The following is a 24,113-nucleotide window of genomic DNA, read 5'->3' as shown; positions in this document are numbered from 1 at the left end:
CTGAATCACTTTGCTGTACACCTGAGACTAACACAACACTGTGAATCAACTATACTCCAACATAAAATAAAAAATTTAAAACAGATTATGCTAATAAATATTGTCTCTCAAGATTCAAAAGTAAATTAAGACTTTATTATAATTATGCATGTCATTTCTAATAACTGACACATTTTACATATATGTATTTAGAAAGAAAAAATAAATTTAAGAGGGAAAACATTAATGAGTCCACAAATGAGAGCTCAGGGAGGAAATATGCTCTTTGCCATTAGTATAATCTTAGAGGTACTTCCTGTAATCCTCCCTCTTCTACCTTTCAGATGGCAATTTTTTTTTTTTTTTTTTTTTTTTGCGGTACACGGGCCTCTCACTGCTGTGGCCTCTCCTGTTGCGGAGCACAGGCTCCGGACGCGCAGGCTCAGCGGCCATGGCTCACAGGCTCAGCCGCTCCGCGGCATGTGGAATCTTCCCGGACCGGGGCACGAACCCGTGTCCCCTGCATCGGCAGGTGGACTCTCAACCACTGCGCCACCAGGGAAGCCCTCAGATGGCAATTTTTAAAAAATCAAAAAACACAGACAAAAAATGGTGAGATGATTGAATGTTAGGAGGCAGAATTGAATCTCCGTAGGTTATACTTCCTTTGGGGTACTGCTTATTTTCCAGGGAAGGACTGTGGGTGTGCCGTGCTGGACATTACCCTTCTTGCAGGAGCCCCATGCTCCCCAAGTGCTGGATCTCAGCGCAGGGCCACCACTGCAGGAGGGGAAGAGCAAGGTGGAACCTTGGCGTTGGCTGATCTGTGTCCCATGAGGAGCTCTTCTTTAGGGACTTCTACAAATGACAGCATGTGTGCAAGCAGAGTTGCAGAGTTCTAAAGGACCCAGAAGGGGCACAGTAGAAAAGCCCTGGGCTACTGCTATCGACGGAACCTCTCTGTAGCCATAGACTGTGAAGGTCAGTAATATTTGAGTTATAATAAAATATATACGAATCCGGGCTGTTCATTCACCAAGTTTTTATTGAGCACCTACTCTGTGCCCAGCACTGCACTAGGTGCCATGGAGAATACAAGAGAAGTATAAGATACAGTGTCCGCCCTCAAGGAGCTTACAAAACTAGAGGCAGAAATCAGATGTACATGTGACTCAGGCAGCATGTGATATATACAAAGAGTACAACTACAGATAATGTAGTGGCTAAGAGACGCCCGAGATCCACAGCGGCTGGGAAGAGTCTCTTAGAGCAGGGGAGGAGTTAAAACTGGCTAAGCGGGGGGACTGGCAGAGTGCCTGGAATGGGCAAGGACAAAGGCTGCGAGGTAATCTAGCTGGAGCAGGAGCTTGTGCTCAACTGTGGGCACTAGCGGAGCCTGGACAGAGGCTGGGACTTGGGTTGGGCCCGTGGGCGATGAGGATACGCTTTGATCCCTCTCTTGATATGAAGACCTGGTGGCTTGCTGGGGACCCCTGCTGCCCTCCTCTCCTCTCCCGGCACAGCCCTGTCTTGCCCTCCCCAGCCCCTCTCCTAGGAAAATGGAAGCTGGATGTTGAGTAGAGCCAGTGACACAAGTTTCATACATACCCTGCTGCAAAAACTGATCAGGGCTTCCAAGGCAGGGGAGTTTTTGCTTGGCTGGATATTTGCCCTGGTGCTTTCATATGAACTGACCAAGAGGAGGGTATCTGGGATTCTTTTAAAAACTCTCCTCGAGAGGACCAACCCAGAGATAATTCAATGATCACCAATCACAACTGTTACCCCAAAGCCACATCTATCTAGATCCTTCCCCTCAGACCACAGATGGCTTCAGGGAGTCCCACCTCCTGGCAATGGAAACCTCACATGCACAGCCCTGGTCTCAGAGAAGCATGGACTCCGCTCTGGACCTTGTGAAGAGATGCTTTCCACTCACACTCCAGGTGGCTTAAGTGGCCTGGGAAGCCTCAGTGGATTTTCATTCAGTTCATTTCCAACATTTTCATGTATGTTTAACTCTGCGTTGGGGTGGCAGTAGGCATGTTTAAAGTGCCAGGGGAGGTAGGCAGCAGAGTGGATTTGGGCAAAGGGGAAGCCATGGGATTGGAAGGCAGTAAAATGGCCTTGGGTGCAATAGTCAACTGGTCTCTCCCAAGAGCAGCTGGCATGGGATGCCACACAGGGCAAGAAGGTGCTGCCTCGCCTCTTACTCAACAAGGAGGGCAGAGCTGGGTCAAAGGCAGTGGGCAGGAGGGAGGGAGAAGCCCTGTGGACTTCAGGGTCAGAAGTCAGTACGGGAACCCCAGGGGGCGGGAGAGGAGCCCGAGAGCATGATGGGTGGAACAGCACTGAGCGAGGCCCCAAGGGGGCCACAGCCACAAGGAGGGAGCGGCAGCGACACGGGGTCCCTCCCCTTGCCTGCTCCAGGTGCTCCAGCCAGGCCCCTCCCCTCCCATCACAGAGCCCAGGAATCCCAGAGCAGTGAAGCATCGGTGGGTGTGGGGCTCAGGGTCTCAGCAGGAGGCGTGTTCCTGGCCACTTGAGCCACAGGAAGGGGAGCAGGCGCCGGGTAAAGGTGGCAGTGAAGGTGTAGATGAGTTCTTGCGACTCCGCGTTGGTGAAAGTCACGGTGCCCCCTTCGTAATCCAGGGCGATGCCCACTCTCCGGGGCCGCAGTGCTGGGAAGAGCTCGGCCTCGGGGCTGGTGTTGGCCCAGATGCCCGCGGACGAGAGGCGCAGCGCCCACACGCCGTCCTCCGGCCGCAGGGAGAGGTCGCCCTTCCTCTTCACCGAGTCTCTGGCCACCCCCACCATGCAGCTTTCCAGAACTTCCTCCTCCTCCGCCGCCTCCTCTTCTTCCTCTTCATCCCCCAGCGATTCCTCGTCCTCATCCGTTTCCCAGTCATCATATCCGTCCCCGTAGCCGGCCTCCTCTTCCTCCTCCTCCTCTTCCCCCTCTTCCTCCTCGTCCCCCTCCTCTTCATCCTCGGACCAGCCCTCCCTCTCCACCTCCACCTCCCAGTACACCTTGCCCCAGGTGAAGCCCTTACTGCCCAGCACCCCCGGCTCACAGTCAAACTGCTGGGGATGCAAGTATGCTCTCTGGTACAGGCCGCTGTAGGTCACGCACTTCCAGTCCTCCGACAGCTGCAGGTACCCACTGGCCGACTGTGGGTCTAGGGTGACACTCACTGCGGGGACAAAGGAAGAAGCAGCGGTGTCGCCGGCGGACCAGGAGGGGACCCCCCCAGTCCCACAGCAGGGCTGCCACACCGCACGATCCAAGGGGTGCGCTCCACACCTGTGGCAGCGTGAACAAGCCCCTCAGGGGTATGTGACGCGCGGCCTGACTGCAGGGCCAGAGGCAGTACAGCAGCGGGGCCTGGGGCAGAGAGTTCGCTCCGAATACAGGAGCCACATGACAGGGCAGATGAGAAGGAACTCAGTCACAGGGAAAAGGACTGGCAGCAGGACCTCTGAGGACAGAATGACCAAACATGGGCAGGAAGGGTCAGAGGCTCCAGTGGAGGGCTCTACTGCAGACGAAGGGTAGCAGAATAGTCAGAAAATGCAAGGTGGGGACTTCAGAAGTGCAGCTGGGAAACTCTCCCTGCTGTACAAGAGGACGGGCTACCTGGGGGCAGAAGGATTCTGTGGGGAGAGTATTCTTTATTTGAGGCAAATCTAGGAACAACCCTTTGGATACTCACCTGTCTTATATTCTAAGTCTCTCAGCAGCTTCCCTGGGGAGAAAAAAAGGACAGCAATGACCCTCAAGCCCAGCAAACCTATGAACCTGTTTCTCACTTGGACAGTATTAATTTCGTGACAAGGCTCCATCCCTGAGATCCCAAGAAGGGAAAAACCACCAGGAGACCTCGGAGGAATGAGGTCAGAGAATCCGAAACGAAGGAGCCAGGTACCCTCTTCTCAAAGCGGCACCCCAGCTCCTGACTCCCACCTCAAGGCCCTCCCCAACCCCTACCTTGGAATTCTCTCAGGCCCCGCTGCAGAGACAGAAGTCTATCTGAGAATTCTCCTGTCCTTTTTTTAACCACACGAGCAATGGGTTTCCCAATCCAGAACTTCTTCCGTGGATACCTGAGAAGATGACAGACAAACCTGCTACTTAGCTCTTCCTACATTTCTCTCAATCCTCATGACAATTTATGAAGAGGGAGGGAAAGGTATGATTACCCCCAGGTAATGGAAAAACAGGGCCTCAGAGGTACTAAGTGAACTGCCCAAGGCTGAGCCAAGACTTACAACCACCAGCAGACTCAACATTCAGATCCCTTTTGTCTACCAACATGTGTTCTCACACCATCCTGTCCCGTCTCAGACAAGGATAGCGGACACCGGAGTGCGGATTATACAGAGAACTTGCTCCGGTGCAGAGCAAGTCTCCACCAGTTCTCAAGGACGTGTTCTTGCTTCCCAGGAGAGAAGGTTATCAGGATGAACCATGCGATGCGGGAACCTCTGGCCTCATATCACACAGCCATTAATTCAGATGGATCATGGTCAAGGAACAGGGGAGGGGACAAAGGCACAGGGGAATGAGGTGCACCATGGAAAGGAAACTCTTTTACCTGTTTAAGAAGTCTCTGGTGTCCTGGAAGGGAAGAAAGTACAAGAGTCAATGTGAATCAAAGACGACTTCATTCACAGGTACCAACACTATTAGAGACCGGGACACATCAGTGAACAAAACAAATGCGGTTCTTCCTTATGGAAATGACATTCTAGTGGCAGCAATGGATAAAACAAAAAGAAAACAAACAAAATAATCACAATGACAGAGCAAATGGAGGGGGCAGTAGAAGGGGATGACAGGCCAGCTTCTCTGAGAGGATGACACCTGTGCTGAGATTTGAAGAACTCAGTACTGGCCAGGTGAAGAATGGGAGGAAAGCAAGGTGGGAAAGGGCTTGGCAAAGGGGGCAGGGGCCACATCATGCAGGGCTGGACAGGTATATAGCAAGGAGTTCAAATTTTGTTCTATGTTCAGTAGAAAGCCACCAAAGTGTTTCAAGTAGGGGAGTGATGTATGTGATCTGCTTTTCAAGTGGCTGAGACTGCTAAGTGTCCTCCAGGATCTATTCTCCCCTTCTTCCTTTTAGTAATAGAACCTGTGGAGTAATAGCTGGGCAGAGGGCCACCCAACAGAAAACTACACTTCCCAGATCCCCTTGTAACCAGGTTTGGTCATGTGACTAAGCTCCAGCCAATGGGATGCAAAAGGAAGCAATGACTATAATTTTGGGGTCACATCCTTTAAAAAAAGAAATTCCATTCTACTTCCTCTTTTTCCTTGGCTCAGTTTTGGATATGATGGTGAGCCCAACTTTGACAAAACAGCTGAGGACAACGTCCCTTGAGGTTAGTGAAACAACCAGATGGAAGTAACCAGCTTTCTGGATGACCTAATGGACAGCTGCCCTGACAGCTCTAGACCCCTCATGTCTGAACTGTTTCTGGGAGGGAAATAACTTGTTTGATATAGTCGCTAGCCAAAATCCCAAGTGATCAATCACTTGGGCATCCTGTACAGAATGGATTAAGAGAGGCAACGCCAACATCAGGGGGCAGTCTGGAGGCCGTTAATGGACCTGGCAAGAGATAATGATGCCCTGACTAGGGCAGTACAGTGGAGCCAGGGAAGCAGCACATTCTAGGTATGTTTGAGACAGACTGGGCATACTGGTGAGAGATAATCAAGGACAGCCCACGGCTTGCACAGGAGGGAGGATGGTGCTATCTGAGTGATAGGAGGGGGTAGAATGGGGAGGAGGTTCTTGCAAGATACTGGTTATTTCCCTTTTATAAGTCTAAATCCTCCATAATACTCTATAGTAATTTTTGCCTTCCTTTTACTCATCCCACAAATTTTAAGTGCTTCTTATGTCAGACACCACTCTAGAAGCCTGAGATAGAGCAGGAAAAAAAAAGAGAGAGAGAGAGACACACACACACACACACATCCCTAGCAGCGGGAAGCAGAGAGCAAAGAATCAACATAACAAATCTATTATATGATGCTATTAAGTGATAGGTGCTACAGGAAGAAGACAGTAGTGTGGAGGGGGACTGGGTAAGGGTGGGGGCAGTGACCTCTTTGAGAGAGTGGGATTTGGGAAACAAATGGAATCGCCAAACTGTGGCTGCTGCGGACTGTTTCAGCAAGTCTCAGGAACTTGGGGTTTTGCTCGAGGGGAGGCCATCCAAGAGGTCAGAGCTACACCTCGCCCCCATCATGAAGCAACTGACCAGAGACTGGTTGTGAGTTGCTGGCAAATCCTTCTACTCTGTCCCTCAAAACTAGTAAGTCCAAGCCAGCTTCAGAGAACGGGGGGACAAATCTTGAGACAGTGTATGCCACAGCTCTGCTGGGATACGTAACATAAAAAGGCAAATAAATGGGCAGTAGGTGGGTGCGGTTAGGGAGCCAAGAGGGCATATTTTGTGACACAGGAGCTGCTAGAACAGAGACAGAATGAGGCCCATCTAAGGGCTGAAGGGTGTGAGTGGCCCAGAGAGGGTGGGACCCGGAGCACCAGTGCAGGAACCCTTCTCTCAAAGGACGCAGAATGGGAGACTGGGGAGTACCGAGGCAACCTGCAGCCCCACACACTGGGTCTTCCAGAGGGACGCAACCTGCCCAAGGCTCCTGGAGGGTCTCTCACCCCCCAGACTCCTGGGGCTGTGGTGAAAGAGGCAGTCAGAGCAGAGAGGCTGGGGCAGGAATCACAGCAATGCTGGGTATTAAGAACCCTAAGGTTCTTCATGGGTGTGGATGGCGACCGACAGTGGAACAGGCAGAGGTACGACCTGCCACCAGACCCTGCAAGGCCTGCCCAGGGCTGAACCAGGGGGGCTTCATAATTCTCTCCAGAGGGGCTCTCCTATCCCCTAGTTCCCTTTATTGTCTTCCTGATAGTCCCAGTCCAGAGATCTTCCCTTTTCTATCGCCTTTGTCAAAAGGCCTCTGTTTCTTTTTTTTTTTTTTCCCGCACCACGTGTCTTGTGGGATTTTTAGGTCCCCAACCAGGGATCGAACCCGGGCCCTAGGCAGTGAGAGCGCCAAATCCCAACCACTGGACCAGCAGGGAATTCCCTGTTTTTATCTCTCGTCCTGTCGCTTCTCTCTCTCACCTGTATTTCTCTACCAGACTTTTAGATCAGGGCCCCTATCTTAGTAGGGCCTCATCTTTACTCTCCACTGACAATCAACTAATCTCTGGTAAAATACTAGTGACAGTTCAGGAGTGAGCAGTCCAGTTCCCTTGCGGCAAAAGCAAACCCAAACAAAACACGCAGACAAAACCCACCAGCACCAACATTTCCTTGACTTTCAGCAGACGCCACCTTCTCTCCTTTCCCTCCTCCCACCTGGCCCCAGGGATGTCTTCAATCTGAGTGGTCTCAGAGGCACTGAAGGCTGGGCCTCTGCTGGCCCACAAAGCTCCTCTGGGCAGACCGCGGAGAGGCTCCCCTCCAGGCAGACACGGCTGGATCTCAGCCCCCCCAGTACCCCAGCTATGTCCCCGCTCTGTTCCACAGCAAGTACGCATCCACGTGGTGGCAGCGGCTGTGGGGAAAGGAAGGATGCGCGCTCCTGGAGAGGGGGGAGGGGGTGGAGAGGCAGCAAGTGACCCAGTCAGAGTCTGAGAGAGAAATTCTAGGGAACAGAATGACTTCTGGAGGAAAGGAAGGAACCAGAGAGACATTCTGGACAAAGTGAGAGAAAAGAAGAGCAAGAGGCCGGAGGCCTGTGAGTCAGGACACCCGAGCTGGAGCTCTGACGTGATTCCTGACCTGCCCCACGGCCTGGGACAAACTCTTCCTCTCTCTGGTCGTCAGGGACTTCATCAGCAGGGGCTCGACCGGAAGAGTTCTAAGTCCGCGCCAGTCCCGAGGCATGAGTCGGAATCCGCAATGATGGAGAGGCAGGCAGAGGCTACCTGTGCCGGCCCGTGTACCCGGCGGACTCGCCAACTCTCCCCAGCATCCCACCTCTGGCTCGCCCTGCCACTGGCCAGGGACAGCACTTCCCTAGAGAAGGTCCTGGGCAGTTCCGCTGCCGGCCAGCAGCCCCACCATGCAAGTGGAGGAGCTCATCACACAGGCCTTATCCTGGCCTGCAAGGGCAGAAAGATCGAGCATGCTCCCTCCAAAGGCCGCTGAGCCCTGTTTAAGGCAGTGTGACTCCTCTGAGAGGCTTGGGGTGGAAGGAGCTGTGGTGTCATTTCAACGTGGCAGCCTTTTCTCCAATCCATGACCCTCCCTTTCTCGGGGCCAAACCTGCCTCTTCCGGGAGGTGTTCCAGAGGCCCCCTGCCTGCTCTCCACCTTATTCTCTGAGGCTGATTCCACAGTCCCAGAGAAAACCTCTGCCTTCGAGAAGTCTCCCTTCCCCAGCTACCCGTCTCCTCCAGACCCTCTGGGTTCTTGACAGAACCCACGCTCAGCCCTCCCTCAGTGACCCCTGATCCCACAGGCTTCTTCATCTCCAGAACCATAAACAGCTTCCCCTGGACCAGTGTCTGCCAATGACTTGTTAGAAGACAGGCTCGTGACAGTAGTGATAAGCATGGAGGACAGTAACGAAAATACTAATAACCTTCTCTTCCATTTCTACAACACTTTTCAAAATTTTAAACTCTTTCATGTAGAAAATTTACTTTTTGAAGTGACAACATGCCAGTTATTTTATGCTCATGCAATCATTGCAATAAGTGGTGGGGATAAAGATTATCATCTCCATGCTTTAGATCAGAAAACTGAGGCCCCGAGAAGAAGTGACTCTCCAAAGGTCCTGTAAAGTGAGTGGCAGGGCCAAGACCTACTGTCCTGGTCTCCCGGCTCCCTGCCCCAGGGAGGTCTCTCACCTGCATGAGCTCTGCAGCCGGCTGCTGTGCCTTGCCCTCCAGCTCGGAGATGACCAGCGCCAGTCGGGCAAGCTCCCCGACGCCCCTGGTCTTGTACTTCTCCCTGCCCTCTGTGAGCTCCTGCTCCAGCTTCGCCAGCTGGTCCAGCAGGCGCTGTTCCCGCTCCCTCAGGAACTGGTGGCCCTGCTCAAACTCAGCCACGATGCACTGCCTCTGGTCCTGGAGCTTCTTCTGCAGGGGTGGGAAGGGGGAGAAGGGGGTGACACCTCCGCCCCGGGGTAGAAGATCCCTCCAGGATCTGGTGTAGGGGTGCACAGGCTGGCTCTTTGCCTCTCGTGCCCCTCGCTGACCCCATTCATGAATTCTGCAGTGTTTGGGCTGGAAGGGGCTTTAGAGCTCTCCTGTGGCAACCTCCTTTCCTCAAAGAAGACACGGTAAGTCAGTCAGGTCAGTTCCCTCAGACACCATGGGATTGGAACCCTGACTGCCTGCCATTATCTGTTCTAGGTAAACCAGTATGTTCTGGGGCCCTTTGAGGAACATTATGAGCAAACACATTTTCCCCTCCTGGACACCAATTGCCGTGTGCTGCCTCTTCCAGGAAGTTTTCCTTGATTAATTTTATCCAAGCCTGACCTATCCTCTCTTCAGCATCCTCCCCATTATGTGTAAAATATCTGCGTGTACCCCATCCCTGCCATGTAGGACTATATCCTCTTCCCTCAGTGAAACTGTGGAACGTCTATGCTCAGGGACCATGTCCTTTCTTGCCCCCAAGTCTCCCTGCCGAGTCCAGGCTGGGATCTGGTCAGCATCCTCGCACACTGAGCGCCTGGAGGCACTCCTTGGATTGGGCCGTCTCCTGCTTCACTCTGTCCCTCTCCCAGGGCCTAACTGCTCACCACCGGGACTGGCCCCAGCATCCCTCCACCCTCCAATGCCCACTTCCCGAACAGACGTTCCCCCAGAAAACTGGAACCTCTTATCAGTTTTTTCCCTCTGATCCCATCTCTCATCAAGCACACAACGCGCTGCCTGTTTCCAAACTACTGGCAACCACAGGCGCAGGACTCGCTAGACACAGCGTCTTCAGAGCTGGTCGGGCCTTGCCTAGCCCACCCCTCTCACTTCTCGTCCCGGAGCCAGCTCCCTCCTTCTAAGCCCCCTGCTCCCCTCACTCTCAGGAACCACGTCTTTCTCCCTCTCTTTGAAAGGAAGAACGAAGCCAGGCCTTCCTCAGTTCCCTACACTCTGGCTCTGCTGAGCAGACACACCCTGCAGCTGCGGTGAGTCACAGAACGAGAAGGACCTTAGCTGACATCCAGGCAACCCAGTCACTTGTGAGACGAGGAAGCAGGCCAGAGCCATAGAGCTCAGACCGGCAGGGCCTGGGCTAAAGCCCAGGCTTCCCAGCCGTCAGTCCAGTCGGGGCTCCCTCTCCCAGGGAGCCAGCTGCCTGCCTCAGAGCTTTCCCTCAACAGCCTCACTTACCAGCACAGCCAGGATATCAGCTTCTCCCTTGGCCTGAAAGCCCTGAATTTTGTCTCTGTCTCTCCTTAGGATACTCAGGTGGTTCAGGATTTTTTCCTGTAGAAAGACAAGCAGTGGGGATGCTCTGGGCTGAGGCAGGAGGGTGGACTCGGGCTGAGTCCTCGGCCAGCGAGAAGCCTTCTGAGGGGTCTGCGCCAGGCCTCGCCTCCGGGTGGGTGCCAAGCAGAGCATCCCTCCCTGCGGGGGTGAGGAGGGCTTACCCTGTGGGGCTGGGCTGCCTTCTCCACGAGGACGGCCGAGTGGGGCCTGTGCTCCCGGGACTCCCGGCACATGACACACAGCAGCTTGCCATCGTCCTCGCAGTAGTAGTGCAGCTTCTCCTGGTGCCGCTCGCACAGCCTCGTGTCCTGCTGCTCCCGGGCCGCTTCCCCCGGCTGCCGGCCCTTGTCCACCTTCAGCCGCTCGATGTTCTCCACCAGGCTGGCCAGCTGCCACACTGGCCTGATATTCTCCTTCTTAAAAGGCTTCTTACACAGGGGGCAGACAGGGCGGCCCCCTGATGCGGGGCGGACGTCGGTGGTACAGCTGCGGCAGAAGACGTGGCCACAGTCAATGGTCACCGGGTCCCGCAGGTAATCGAGGCAGATGGAGCAGGTCACCTCCTCTTCCAGGCTCCGCAGTGGTGCCAACGCAGCCATGGTGTCCTGAGCTCAGAGGGGTCCCTGTTCACTGGTGGGGACTCCTCCTCCTTGGAGACCAGACACGGAGTCAAGAGCAGGCACAGCAGAGGGGCAGGAATGGCAGCCTTGCACAAAGCTGCCAGCCCCAGCGATCGATCAGTCAATCAATAGATACTTAGCAGCTCCTACGAGGCTCACACAGAATCAGAGCGAAAGGACCTTACCGATCCTCAAGTCCAACGCCCTCATTTTACAGATGAGGAAACTGAGGCCCAGAGAGGGTAGCTTGGTAGAAGGGAGAGCAGAGCTGCCACCAGCCCATGCCACGCTGTTGGGAAAGCACTCCTACCTCAAGACCCTTTCCTTCCATCTGTTGGGAAATTGCTCTAATATACCAATTATGATAGAACAAGGCACCAGATAACTACCTGCTGAAAAACTGTCATAACATACAAATCTACCATGTCTATTATGTGCACAGTGCTGCCTCACTTCTGCAGTGCATGGGCTGCACAACTGTTCATGGGGGGCCCTGACAGAGTCAAGAGACTCCTTTGTCTTCCCTGTAGATCTCAGGTGCCAAGGACTAAGCGCATTAAGTTTCTTTACCAAGACTCAAGAAGCGTCAAGAGTCTGAGTTCTGGTGTTCTCCTTTATAGATGTTTCCTTGGGCTGTGCTGAAGTTTTGGCTTGGTTCACTTCCCCCAGAAAGCAGGTCTCTACCCAGACTCAGCCTGCCGGCAGAGCACGACCTGACCACACTGGACTCGTTCTCAGCTGTGCCCCCCTGTGCAGCTGGCCTGGCTGCTCTACTGCTAACAAGGGCGACTGAGACCAACATGGGAGGAAGCCTCAGGTGGCTTGCGACCGTGATGTGCTGATGAGGGCTTGGCCGTAAGAGGGAGCACAGAAGCTGAGCACAGAGAGGACTTTTGTCCTGTTTACCTCTGCAGCCCTGGCCCACTTCCTGTCTGAGGTTAGGAGCCTTAGCACACTTAACCCAACAGCTTCCTCCTGCCCCTGACACTGTGTGACAAGATAGAACTCATTTAAGTACTCTGAGCCTCAGTTTATCCATCCGTAAAATGGGGAGAGTGATACTTACCTTCAAGGGTTTCTAAGTGGGTTGAGTAAAAGAATTATGTTGAAGATACTAAGCATAAGTGCGGTATAGAGGGGGAATCTAGGAGAGAACCCAGAACCCACGGTTCCCAAATCCAGTGAGTGTTCAAAGCACAAGTAGAGCAAGAGTGGAAATTTAAAGTGAGGATGAACCGCCATAATGACACACGAGCTCCAGAGTTAAAGCAAACGAGAGACTCGTGGGGCAAACTGGGGAACCTGCTCTGCCGCAGACCCACAGAAGGACCCACGGGAGGCAATAAGCAGTCGCTGGGAAGACAGCCAGCAGACAGGGCACGCAGGTAACTGCGAGGCTGGAATGAAGCCCTTGGAACCGCAGGCAAATCAATCCGATTACTGGCTATGTACGTGAAAGTCCATTACAGCAGAGTTCAGTGGCCTTCAAGGTCTTTCACTGTAGTGACATGAATGAGCTAGAAATAAAGCCCCAAAGAGAAAACGACACAGGAATACAAAGTCTACTTCTTGAGGATCTAATGCAGCAATATATAAAAAGTGCTTTATAAAGTGAAAGTACTGTATAAATGTAAGGGATTATCTTTCTGCTGACAATGAACTCCAACTGGAAGCTCCAATGGATTTAGAGATGTGTGACTTTAAGAGTGTGGAAAAAACCTGTACCTACAAAGCTCAAATGAAAGAATCAAGGAATTTAACTGGTAAATGAAGGTAATAAAGTTTTTAGAATGTTAATAAGGGTAGTAAAAATCCTAGGAATTGCCTGGTCAACTCGCTGGTTTGTCTGTTGAGGAAGCGAGCCTGACCCAGCCACTTGGAGGTGTAACACAGGAAAGGGTCCTGGTGCTGGTGATTCCTATGGGTGCTGCAGCCCTTCACCAACTCACTTTGCTGAGGGGCTTGGAAGTTCAAAGGCTAAGGTTATTTGTTTCTTTTATTGTTGTAGGGGGATGGCATGTGTTTATCTTTGGGGCTGGGAACTTAATTCTGTTGCAAATGACCAGATGAATAAAAGGACTAGGAAGAGCTCAGCTACAGCTCCCCATCCACACAAAACCTGACACAATCAGGCGCCCTCATCACTTGGAGCAGGAGTTCTTAACCCAGGCTCCATGCTGGACTTCCACAGATATTTAAACCCCCAACACTGTATGAAAATGGTCACTAATGTACTAGATGAAAAGCCTGTCCAGGGATTACAGAAGAATGCTGGTAAGTAAGTGTAGGAGGGATGATAGAACTAGAAAAACACCATCTTGCAAGCTCCATTGTATAAGACAAGGATCATCATCAGATACTAAAACCAGGAGGTACTAGGGGACAGGACAGTCCCATGGTGCTAAGTACCGCCCAGTGGGTTACTCCCTAATGTACCTTGATAAGGGAGAGATCTGGTGATGGCCTTAGTCAGGGACCAAATCCAGCATTGCTAATAGAGGGACAGGTGTTTCTGGCATATGGTTCCCAATGTGGCACCATATGAATTGCACAATGTCACCTTTGAAGTAGTCGTGCCAAAAATGTTTGAGGTGGGACTTCCCCGGTGGCGCAGTGGTTAAGAATCTGCCTGCCAGTGCAGGGGACACAGGTTCGATCCCTGGTCCGGGAAGATCCCACATGCCGCGGAGCAACTAAGCCCATGCGCCACAACTACTGAGCCCGTGCACCACAACTACTGAAGCCTGTGCACCCCAGAGCCTGCGCACTGCAACTACTGAGCCCATGTGCCACAACTACTGATGCCTAGAGCCCGTGCTCTGCAACGAGAAGCCACTACAATGAGAAGCCCGCGCACTGCAACGAACAGTAGCCCCTGCTCACCGCAACTAGAGAAAGCCCATGTGTAGCAACGAAGACCCAACGCAGCCAAAAATAAAAAATAAAAAAAAGTTTGATGTGAATGAATCCAATCACCTCTTTCAACCTACCTTCCAGTTTATAGAAAATATGAGGGTTAGAAGAATGAGTTAAAGCCCATCATCAGGAGACAGATAAATCCAGAATAGGAGACATTCCACAAGACAACTGGCCTGGACTTTTAAAAAGTCAGTCATAAAAAATAAAACAGGATTGTTCTTGAGTTAAAAAGACTAAAGAGAAATAACAATCAAACGCAAATACTTTGATTGGATCCTGGTTTTTTAAAAAAAGCTATTAAAAACAGTTTGGGGACAATTAGAGGAAATTAGACAAAAGACTAGGTATTGCATCATATTAAGAAATTATTATTGATTTTTTAATAGCATTTATTGAAGTTATGTATGTATGTACATATTTTCAGGCAACACATGCTGCAGTATTTAGGACTGTATGACTACAACTTACTTTTAAATGGTTCAACAAAACAAAATAAAAAGTCAGAAAATCTCTAATAGAGAGATGATCGTGCCCAACACTTGTAGAAGCTCAATACATAGGTGCTGAACAAATGAATGGATTCAGAGGAAGGAAGGCAATGTTAATTGCATATGCATTTGTTTGAGAGCCTGCTGAAACTAACAAATGAAACACAGTACAGTTCTATGTCCAATCCCATTGCTTGGTTATATAGGCTCCATCCTGAATATATAACAAATATTGAAGATGGCTTACTCTGACATTGCTGACTACGTATAAGACTCGAGGTGTAAATCTGTGGGTTGAAACCAGGTTCAAGTCAGGGCTCTAACCCAATAGCCCAGCGACTAACAACTTCTTGGTGACAGCATTTCTGTAGGACCCACCTTACCAGTCATTTACACATCTTATGTTATTTAATGCTCAGGATACTTTTCTGAGGAAACTGAGGCTCAGGGAGGGAAGCAACTTGCCCAAGAGCACGTGGCTAGGAAGCAGTGTCTGGTGCCGATGCCTCAGCCCAATCCATTACACTCTCTTCTCTGCCCAGGCAAACTGTAAAACAGGGCCTAATACCAGCTCCTTTGTCAGGAAGCTCGGATGAGGTCATCTCAATGGAAGGGCTTTGTAAACTGGAGAGTGCTGACAAAAGTAAAGGGGCATGTATTACTGCTGATGCTGAGCGAAAGCACCCTTGCCTTAGATTCGACAGGCAGCAGGGCTCCTGTATGAGACGCGGGCAGACCTGGGCTCACACCGCACAGCCAACCCTTTCGAGCCGACGCAAGACTGACCCTCTCCAAAACCCCTCCCCAACTTACCACGCTCCCCTGTGATTCTGCTTTTCTATCATTTGTGCCTTTAGCACATTCTGATGATCTCGACAGGTTTTCACAATAAGGGGTAAAACTACCATACTCCTCTCCATTCCTGGCTCTCGGGTGGACAGAAACCATAGAAAGCCAGAGCCAGAAAGTCTTCACAACGACATGGTCCACCCTACGTCCTTTACCCAAATGAGAATTCTGAAACCTGAGCAAGTCGTTTCATGGATTACCTTCTACCAGAAGCCACTCACCCCCGCTCTGGGGTGGACAGGTCTTCTGTCCTTTCAATAAACCAGAAGCTGGTTTCAATTCCACAGAACCAGGCAGAACTGGAGACACTCCCGACCTTTTTGAGTCCCCCTTGCCCCACCAACCACCTGTCCCCTACAGCTCTCCGCATCTCCTAAATACCTACTCTGCATATGTCAACAGACTGGCTGAGGTGACACCACGTAATTTCTGGCACACATTTCAGGATGTAGATGCCATGCACAAGTGTTGGCTGCAAGAACCACTGTGAGTTGTAAAAACTAGCTGAGGTTTCTCTTTTCATGGTTAGAATTCTGGTAGATAGACTTTATCAAGTTATGAAAAGAAACTTCTATTCCTACTATTTAGAGAATTCTATATATATATTATACATACGTGTATATATATATATAACTTGATACATGATTTTTTCTTCTTTATATAGTCACGTGTTTTTTCTTTAATTCATTAATGTGATGAATTGTGTTAAAATATTTTCTTATAAGTCATCTTTATTTAGGAATAAACCCTACTTGATTATGATGTATTATGTGTAATTTTAATAAACAGTTTGATTCAGGTCAAAAAAAAAAAAAAAAAAAAAACTAGCTGAGGGAAGCATCGCCACGAATGCCCACAGTAGGTACTTACACTCCTCACCCATCCCAGAGGGAGAGGATCTAACTCAAGACCCCTGTTTCTTAACAGTTGCCAACTTCTACCCTAGCAGGTTCTAAACCTTCCCTCAACTTCCCATGGCTTTTGATGCCCCACACCTTCGTCCCTCCTTCCTGCTGCCTTGGGCTGCTACATGCCACAGCAAGGGACCCTAGAAGATACCGAATCCCAGATGTGGACTCCAAGGCCCAGGAAGGTGAATGGAGGGGGCTGGGTTTGCACCCTGGTCTCCAGGCTGCTTCTCAAGTCCACGCATGGGGCTCCAAACAAGAGCCCCTTCTTCCTTGTGATCCTAAAGTGCTTAGCCTAGGGCTCCGTGCCCTGTGGGAAGGCATTTAAGGGCTCTTGGGGCTCCAGATTAAGCCTCATTTCTTAATCTGAAATAACCAAATTCTCTTAGAAGTAAACTTCTGTGAGACACCTCGAACAAAGCAGGAAAGGACAAAATTCAGGGCAAAAAGCAAGTGATCTGGATCTGGACACTAGAAGGAGTGGCCATGCCCCTGTTGCCAACACCTGGACTCCCAATATCTTTACAGGCCTGGCTGTGGGCTGGGCACCAGGCAATCTCAGGGGATGCCAGTTTGGTGGGCGGTGCATTGCTGAGGTCACACGTGGGTTACTTTTCCCCCACAGGTCAAGCATCACTGGTGCTCTGAGGCACAGTGCAGGCCACGCACACCCCCAGGGCCAGGCCAAGACGACATGCTCTGAACAGTGGAAATCCCCACAGGGCCCAGGGTGGGGCATGGAAGCAGCAGCCACTGGGAGTTGGATGGGACAAGGCTTTGAAGTGCTGCTGAGGCTTTTAAGTAGGAGGGTGTCAAAATTCATTCAACAGGTAATAGGTGTTTACTAAGCGCCAGGCACTGAGGATACAACAGAGAACAAAAATGGGAAAGTCCCTGCCCTCCCAGAGCTTACATCTAGTTACATAACTGAGTGATCCTTTGGAAGTTGCAATCAGAGCTAACTGTGGGGATTATACAATCCTCAAGGCTTTCCCGATTTACTTAAACCTCCTCTCTTCATTGCCTAGTGTTCCAGGCACCACAGCCTTCCTTTCGTCCCTCAAACATACCCTGCCACGTGTTAAAACACAGGTTCGCTCATGTAACCACCCTGGTTAGTTCCCAGGCTCCAGGGATAAAGTGAAAACTCCTTCCCACGCTCTGTGAGGCCGCTGATAATCTAGGCCCAGGCCTTGTCTCCAGGCTCATTTCCTGTCATTGCCCACTTCAAACTCGACCCCACAGACAAACCAAACCCCTCTCTAAGCCTCCAAAAGTGCCATGCTCTTTCCTGCCTGAACCCTTTGAAAATGGTGTTCCCTCTGAATAGAACACCATTCCTTTCCTTCTTAGTAGACTCCTTTTCCAGCTTGAAGTCTCAGCTGAAAGCCACCTCCTCTTTCCTGACCTGTCACACTGAGGCCACATGCTCTCTCCCTTATACAGCCCCCCAGCACTCCACACTGCACTGGATACTTCTATGCAATCGTTGAGTCCCTACTTATTATTATAATTACTTATTTAACACCAGCTTTTCCCGCTGCATTGGACAGAGACTGTGTCCGCCTTATCCCCAGAATCTAGCACAATGCCTGACAGAGGAAACATGAAAAACTGGCTGAGGAAGTGAATAAAGCACAGGCACAGAGCGTCTGATGCCCACAAAATGCTTCCTAAGTATCTGCTGAACGAATGCAAGAAATCTCAGCCACTTGTCCTTGCCCTCCAGCAAGATGAGAAAGTACTAGACAGAAGTGATTTCTTCAGATTCCCTGCAGAACAGTGGGCTGCAATCACCAGCACACCCCCAGTCATGGTATCCAAGGTTTGGCTCCAGGAACGTACAGAAACCAGGAGAGAAGAAAAAGCTGTGTCCCGGGAAATGGTTGTGATTATAATGGTGATAATCGCTCCTTCCCTCTTCTTTCATTTTACACTGGGTATGCATCCATGAACAAAACAGTTTATTTATCCTGGTTTTGAGCGTTTCAAATGAATGGAATCATACTGCATTGGGGGGGGAGGGGCGGGCGGGGGGGAGACTATCCACGTCAAGTCTGTGAGGTTCACTCACACGATTATGAGCCGATTTTGTTCATTTTCATTGCTTTATGACTGTATAATTTTACTTCTAATGTAGCCAATTTTGTTTTTCGGCCACGCCATGCGGCTTGCAGGATCTTAGTTCCCCAACCAGGGATCGAACTCCAGCCCTCGGCAGTGGAAGTGCTGAGTCCTCACCACTGGACTGCCAGGGAACTCCCTGATGTAGTCTACTTCTTATGGCCCCTGAGTTGTTTCCAGTTTGGGACAATTACAAACACTGCTCTGTGAACATTTCTGCTCACGTGCCCTCGTACACCCAGGCAAGCAGGATGCATCCCCAACTTACCTAGATCAGGCCAAACTGTTTCCAAAGTGGTTGTACCATTGCGTGTCCCCACTAGCAGGCTCCGAGCGCCCATGTTGCTCCAGCCTCACCAATACCTGATATTTTCATCTTTTATATTTCTGCCAAGGTGACTATAGGTAATAATACTGAATTGCATATTTGAAAGTAGCTAGGAGAGTAGATCTTAAAAGCTCTTAACACAAGAAGAAAAAACTTTGTAACTATACATGGTGACAGATGTTAACAGGACTATTGTGATCATTTTGCAATATATACAAATATCAAATCATTATGTTGTACACCTGAAACTAATGTAATGTTATATGTCGATTATACCTCAATTTAAAAAAAAAACAATTAAATACGCAATAGATTATTCACACTCTAAAAAAAAAAAATTGCCAATCTGGTGAACGGGAAATAGAATCCCATTATGTGTATGTATGTTTAATGCTTTAAACAAATAATAAAAAGAAACAGCATGAAGAAAGGCCCAGTAACAGGCCAGGGAATCAGCCCTAAAGCAGCAGATCAGATTGTCCCTTGATCCAACTAGTAAGTGCTGTAAATGTTTATCTTTTGCAGGAAGGGGTCCACCAGCTTCCATTCTTCCTTCCTCTGCTAACTTTACCCAGTTCCTTTCTGGGATCATGTGCTTGGGGCAGAGCTCTCCCCCCAGCTCAAAGGTGGAACAAGAGAAAGAGTCGTAAGCCCCCCTGGCCACAGTGCTTGCTTCAGGGTTGAGAACATGACTCAATTGCAGCCAGTCACAAGGGGACCTAGTTGAGTCACGGGGGAAAAAAGATTCTTGAGAACTTTTTCTCTAGAACTTGCAAGAAGTGAGGTCCAACGGTTTGGAGCTGCTAGAGCAGCTAGCCAGAGGGTTAGCCTGTTTGAGAATGAAGCCAACCCAGGGATGAAGTGAAAGAAACCAGGTCCTGATGGCATCCGGTGAAACCGGTATCGAGCTGTGCCTGAAGCTAGCCTAACCTTGAACTTTTCTGTCACTGGAGGCAATAAATGCCCTTTCTGCCCAGCCAGCTTGGACTTGTCTATCATCTGCCCTCCCCCATCCCCACCCCAAATTCCTGCCAGATACAGCAGAGGAAGTTATTGATGGTTACTAGGCTGAAATATACAAAGAGCTCATGCAGAAAAATCAGCCTCTTCATCTAGACAAAGCATTGGGCAAAGGTAGATACTAAGTGGCAATTCTGTTCTCTCTGGGCCCCACAGGTAGAATACAACCTGCCAGGACATAACAGATCTCCAACCTGCTCCACTGTGAGTGAGGAGCAGGCAGATCTTCTTCCACCCCAGCTGTCATTCTAACCAAAGCCTAAAGTGAAGAGTCCTGGGTTAGGATGAAAACCCAGATTATCACCCAGCCTCAGCTACTCTGCTGTGCAGCCCAGGGCAAGATTCTTGACCTTTCTGGGTCTCAATATCACCATGAAGTAATAGGGGTAGGAGGTAACATCCAGGCAATTCACAGGACAAACTGAAATAAAGGTTTGGCAAGCATACCAGAATATTTACTGCGCAACATAAAGTCACCGCTGTGATCAAGAGCCACCAAAGCAGAATAGACATAGATGGTATCTTTGGATCAGGTATCCCAGTTTTATTGTTTTGTTTGTTTGTTTTGACAATTGGTTATCCGGCAGGAAAAAACCAGTTTATCAAATTTAGTTTCTTCAAGCTCATAAATGGAGTCAGTGAACTCAAAATCTATGGGTTAGTGAGATGGAGACAGTCTAACCATTCATTCCCCAGAGGAAGGAGGGCCCTAAACCACCAGCTAGGAAGTTACTACTTTAACCAAATTTGAGACACCCATGTCATTACATGTTTGCATCTCTGCAATGTGATAAATGGCATGCCATGATTTAACTGGCAAGATATTTTTTCTGTGTGGAAATAAAATAATTGATGACATCTTAGATGTGGTGAAATGTAGCATATCTCGTACAAAGTGCTGCTGGGGTCCTCTAACACATGGAACTCATCCCGTCACCCTCCTGCTTCGAAGCTCCTGAGGTCCAAGCTGCACAGCAGGGCACACAGGCCCCCTATAATCTGCCCCCCACTTACCCATCCAGCCTTGAATCCTAACGCTAGAGACACTGAACTGGAAAGACAGCCCCTTCTTCACCGCCCCCTCTCCCCACCCCTTGCTCTTGTACATGAGCTTCTCAGTCCCAGCTCAACCTTGAAACCTGAATCAGATATGCCCCCTTATCTGTGAGGTCCTTCCTGTGCCCATCCCACCTCTGAGCTGAATGAATTCCCTCCCTTGGGAAGCTCCTGAAGATACTACATTTCTATTATAGCACTATCATACCACTTCCTAATTGATATTTTTACCCATCTTTCTTCCAACCAGGATGTGAACCCAAGGGTCACGTCAAACCTATCTTTTCGTATCTCCGGTATCGGGCACAAAGTCTGTAAATGTTTGTGAGGCTAAATGTTATCCCATGATTCCAGAGCCCCATATCTTCTTCATTCTCCCCCTCACCACACTTCCCTTCCCACTTTGCAATCTCGCTTCAGCAGGAGGCTCCAGGGGCTCCCCTCAGATTAGACATTCTTGGCCACAAACATTACCCAGATCTCCTCCCTCTGCACATATAGTTTGGGGGGAAAGGTCACTGCATTTTACCAAGTTGGCAAGTTTTAATTCATCCTGGATGCCAGCTAAATTAAACCTTTGTTTTCCAAAACCAATTTCTTCCCATTCTCCATGTCGTTTCCTATTCTGATCCTGGGGGGTATAAGTCTGAAGTCACCCCAAGAAGCCTCAATTCCAACTACGGGCTCTCCTCTGCAGCTCGCAGTGTCTTCTGCAGTGGTCACCCCAGTCTGAGCCCAGCCTATCACTCCCTTTGGGGGAAGTGACATCTAAGAAGTCACCTACTGCCCCTGGGCCTCAGTTTCCTTACTGCTTTACAAGGTAAGAATAACGTCTTGTCAAGTTCGCCAGGCTGTTTTGAATTTCAATCGAGGTCACGTAAGTGAAAGTGTTTTCAACAGCAAAAAACTCTATAAAAATACATGCTAGAAAAGAGCACAGGAGCCAACTTAAAAGAACTCGCAATGGCTAAAGTTGTAACAAAACAAAGTAGTACTGAATTATAATCCTAAGTATAAAATAAATATCCATGAGTCCATACTGATACAAATAAATGACTGAATAAGTGATTAAATAAGGCAAAAGAGACAAATGTCCCACACAGAAGAATTCCAGATAATATATGTATGGAGTTGCCCTTAAGGAGGTAGGAGATAATCCCATTCCTTAGGTCAGGGCTGCACACAGTTTGACTACTTTCCAAAGAGTACAGTATGGAAGGGGGTGGGGGTGGGGCTCGGGGAGAGGAGGGGAGGAAGAGTAACTTTACAGTGGAGAAGCCTGACTTCTCAGCCAGGTAATCAAGATCAGCATCAAGTTATAAAGCATGTTCCCTTGATGTGAAGTGATGAAAACGGCAATCTACCTCTGTGGTTTTCCTCCCAATAACCCATAAGCCCAGACTCAGGAGAAAAACAACAGACAAATTCCAATAGAGGGGCATCCTATAATACACATGGGGGGTATTCCTCAAAACTCTCAAGATCATCAAAAACAAAGTCTGAGGGGCTTCCCTGGTGGCGCAGTGGTTGAGAGTCCGCCTGCCGATGCAGGGGACACGGGCTCGTGCCACGGTCCGGGAAGATCCCACATGCCGCGGAGCGGCTGGGCCCGTGAGCCATGGTCGCTGGGCCCGCGCGTCCGGAGCCTGTGCTCCGCAACGGGAGAGGCCACAGCAGTGAGAGGCCCGCGTACCACAAAAAAAACAAAACAGAACAAAACAAAAAACAAAGTCTGACAAACTGCCACAGCCACGGGGAGCATAATGAGAGCTAACTGGAATATGGTAACCTGGGTGGGATAATGAAACAGAAAAAGTACTTAGGTAAAAACTAAGGAAATCTGAATACATTATGGATGCAGGCCAATAATAACGTATCGATACAAGTTCATTAATTGTTAACAAATGTTCCATATTAATGTAAGGTGTTAATAAATGAATGGGGACAAGGTTTGGGGTACATGGAACTCTGCACTAGCTTTACGATTTTTCTATAAATCTAAAACTGTTCTAAAAAAATAGTCTTTTTTCAAAAATACGGAATTGCAGTTTGAGGACTATACAAAATAAAGTCTATTTTTTTAAAAAGCTGATTCTTTTAAGCTTGGGGGGTGAGTAACTCTAGGGATTGATTTTTAGCCCAGGCACGGTCCCTGACACTGATATTTGTTGCATGCACGAACGAATATCATTCTCTGGAAGTGCACACAAAGCGGCGTGGTGTCAAAATCTGGAATGTACTGGGAATTTGGAAGTGTTTGCCTCTCATAAGCTCCACAAAGGCAAATTTACACACTTTTCTAAGGCCATACAGGGTGAAAAGCAGCAGGGAAAATGCTGATGTGTTAATGGGCTGGAGGAGGAAGTGAATGCACAGCTCCAAGTATACGTGGCTAAACCGGTTTATTCTGACCAATTAAAAAACAAAAAACAACAACAAAACACCATGGCTCTGGTCCTGGAGCCTGACTGGCACTCTACGCGGCTCCAATCGACGAGACCGTCATCTGGGCCCCGCTTACTTCTGGCTCTGGAGACAAGAATGGATGGGTGCCTGAGCTGGACATGGGAAAGCGAGGAAGACCCAAGAGGAGGGAGCGAATGGTGGCCCAAGCAAGCAGGAGGATTAGGCCGGGAGGGAGGACGCCGCGAACTTCACCCTTCTCCCAAGCCGGCCCGGCGGCCCGGCCTCGTTCCGCTCGTGCGGCCGCGTTCGGTTGCCCGGACCCCAGGGCGCGTGTGTGACTGCTGCTTTGCTGCATTTCTCACCGGGCGCCCCCTACTCACCGGTCCCCAGCTCCGAGCCGCGAATCCCGGGCTGGTGTCGCTTCTTTCCCGCGGCGGTCAGTTCCGGGTCGCTCTCCTCCGCCAGCACCCAGCGCGACGGCGCGTCCCCGCCCGGTAATCTCCGGGTTCTTTGGAGCCCTCCACCGAGATTTCCCCCGGACCAGAGCCCGGATTGGCCCCTGCCGAACGCCGCCTCCCAATGGGAGCCTTAGTTCCCTCTTCGTCACTGATCACTGGGCAAATCCCTGGGCCGCAGCGGTGGGTGGGGCAGCAGGGGCTGAGAAAGGGAAACTGAAATCTTGCGGAGCTGAGGCTTAGCGGCTGCCGCAGCCGGAGTTTCGTGCGTGATGCGCGCTCCCGCTCTACGGGGTGGAAGGGAGTCGAAATTTGAGGCCTAATGAGACATCTCCGTAGGACTCTGGGACCCCAGAATCCCTCCTCTCCCAATTCCAGCCCCGGTCTGGACGAGGGTCGGAGGGCACTAGGCGGCGAAGCGAGTTTGCCAGGTGCTCAACATTAAATATGACTCTGCCCGCAACGTGGCCTAAATTTG

The 24,113-nt window shown here is 50.2% G+C and overlaps 1 protein-coding gene across 1 annotated transcript; it reads right to left on the bottom strand.

Annotated features, from left to right (window-relative positions):
• Positions 1–1,015: 1,015 nt before the first annotated feature.
• LOC309967276 (tripartite motif-containing protein 26) lies at positions 1,016–23,656 on the bottom strand. Its single transcript, XM_082847846.1, has 8 exons — positions 23,561–23,656; positions 10,624–11,111; positions 10,364–10,459; positions 8,873–9,103; positions 4,575–4,597; positions 3,968–4,083; positions 3,693–3,725; positions 1,016–3,173 (listed from the first exon to the last, which is right to left on the bottom strand). The coding sequence occupies exons 2-8, from the start codon at positions 11,059–11,061 to the stop codon at positions 2,488–2,490; spliced, it is 1,623 nt and encodes a 540-aa protein (XP_082703972.1). The 5' UTR covers positions 11,062–11,111; positions 23,561–23,656; the 3' UTR covers positions 1,016–2,487.
• Positions 23,657–24,113: the final 457 nt, after the last annotated feature.

The sequence above is a fragment of the Leucopleurus acutus genome (assembly GCF_964270905.1).
Source record: "Leucopleurus acutus genome assembly, chromosome: 10".
NCBI classification, from domain to species: Eukaryota; Metazoa; Chordata; class Mammalia; order Artiodactyla; family Delphinidae; genus Leucopleurus; species Leucopleurus acutus.
Note: the sequence above shows the minus strand (reverse complement) of the source record. Positions and strands in the feature narration are given on the sequence as shown.

What these genes read in the sequence shown, in the direction of transcription:
- LOC309967276 (XM_082847846.1), bottom strand. Translation starts at nt 11,061, where the DNA reads ATGGCTGCGTTGGCACCACTGCGGAGCCTGGAAGAGGAGGTGACCTGC. An exon ending in ACCAGAGACTTCTTAAACAG is followed by an intron (nt 4,084 to 4,574) that starts GTAAAAGAGTTT and finishes TCATCTTCTCAG; the next exon opens with GTATCCACGGAAGAAGTTCT. An exon ending in AGACTTAGAATATAAGACAG is followed by an intron (nt 3,174 to 3,692) that starts GTGAGTATCCAA and finishes TTGTCCCCGCAG; the next exon opens with TGAGTGTCACCCTAGACCCA.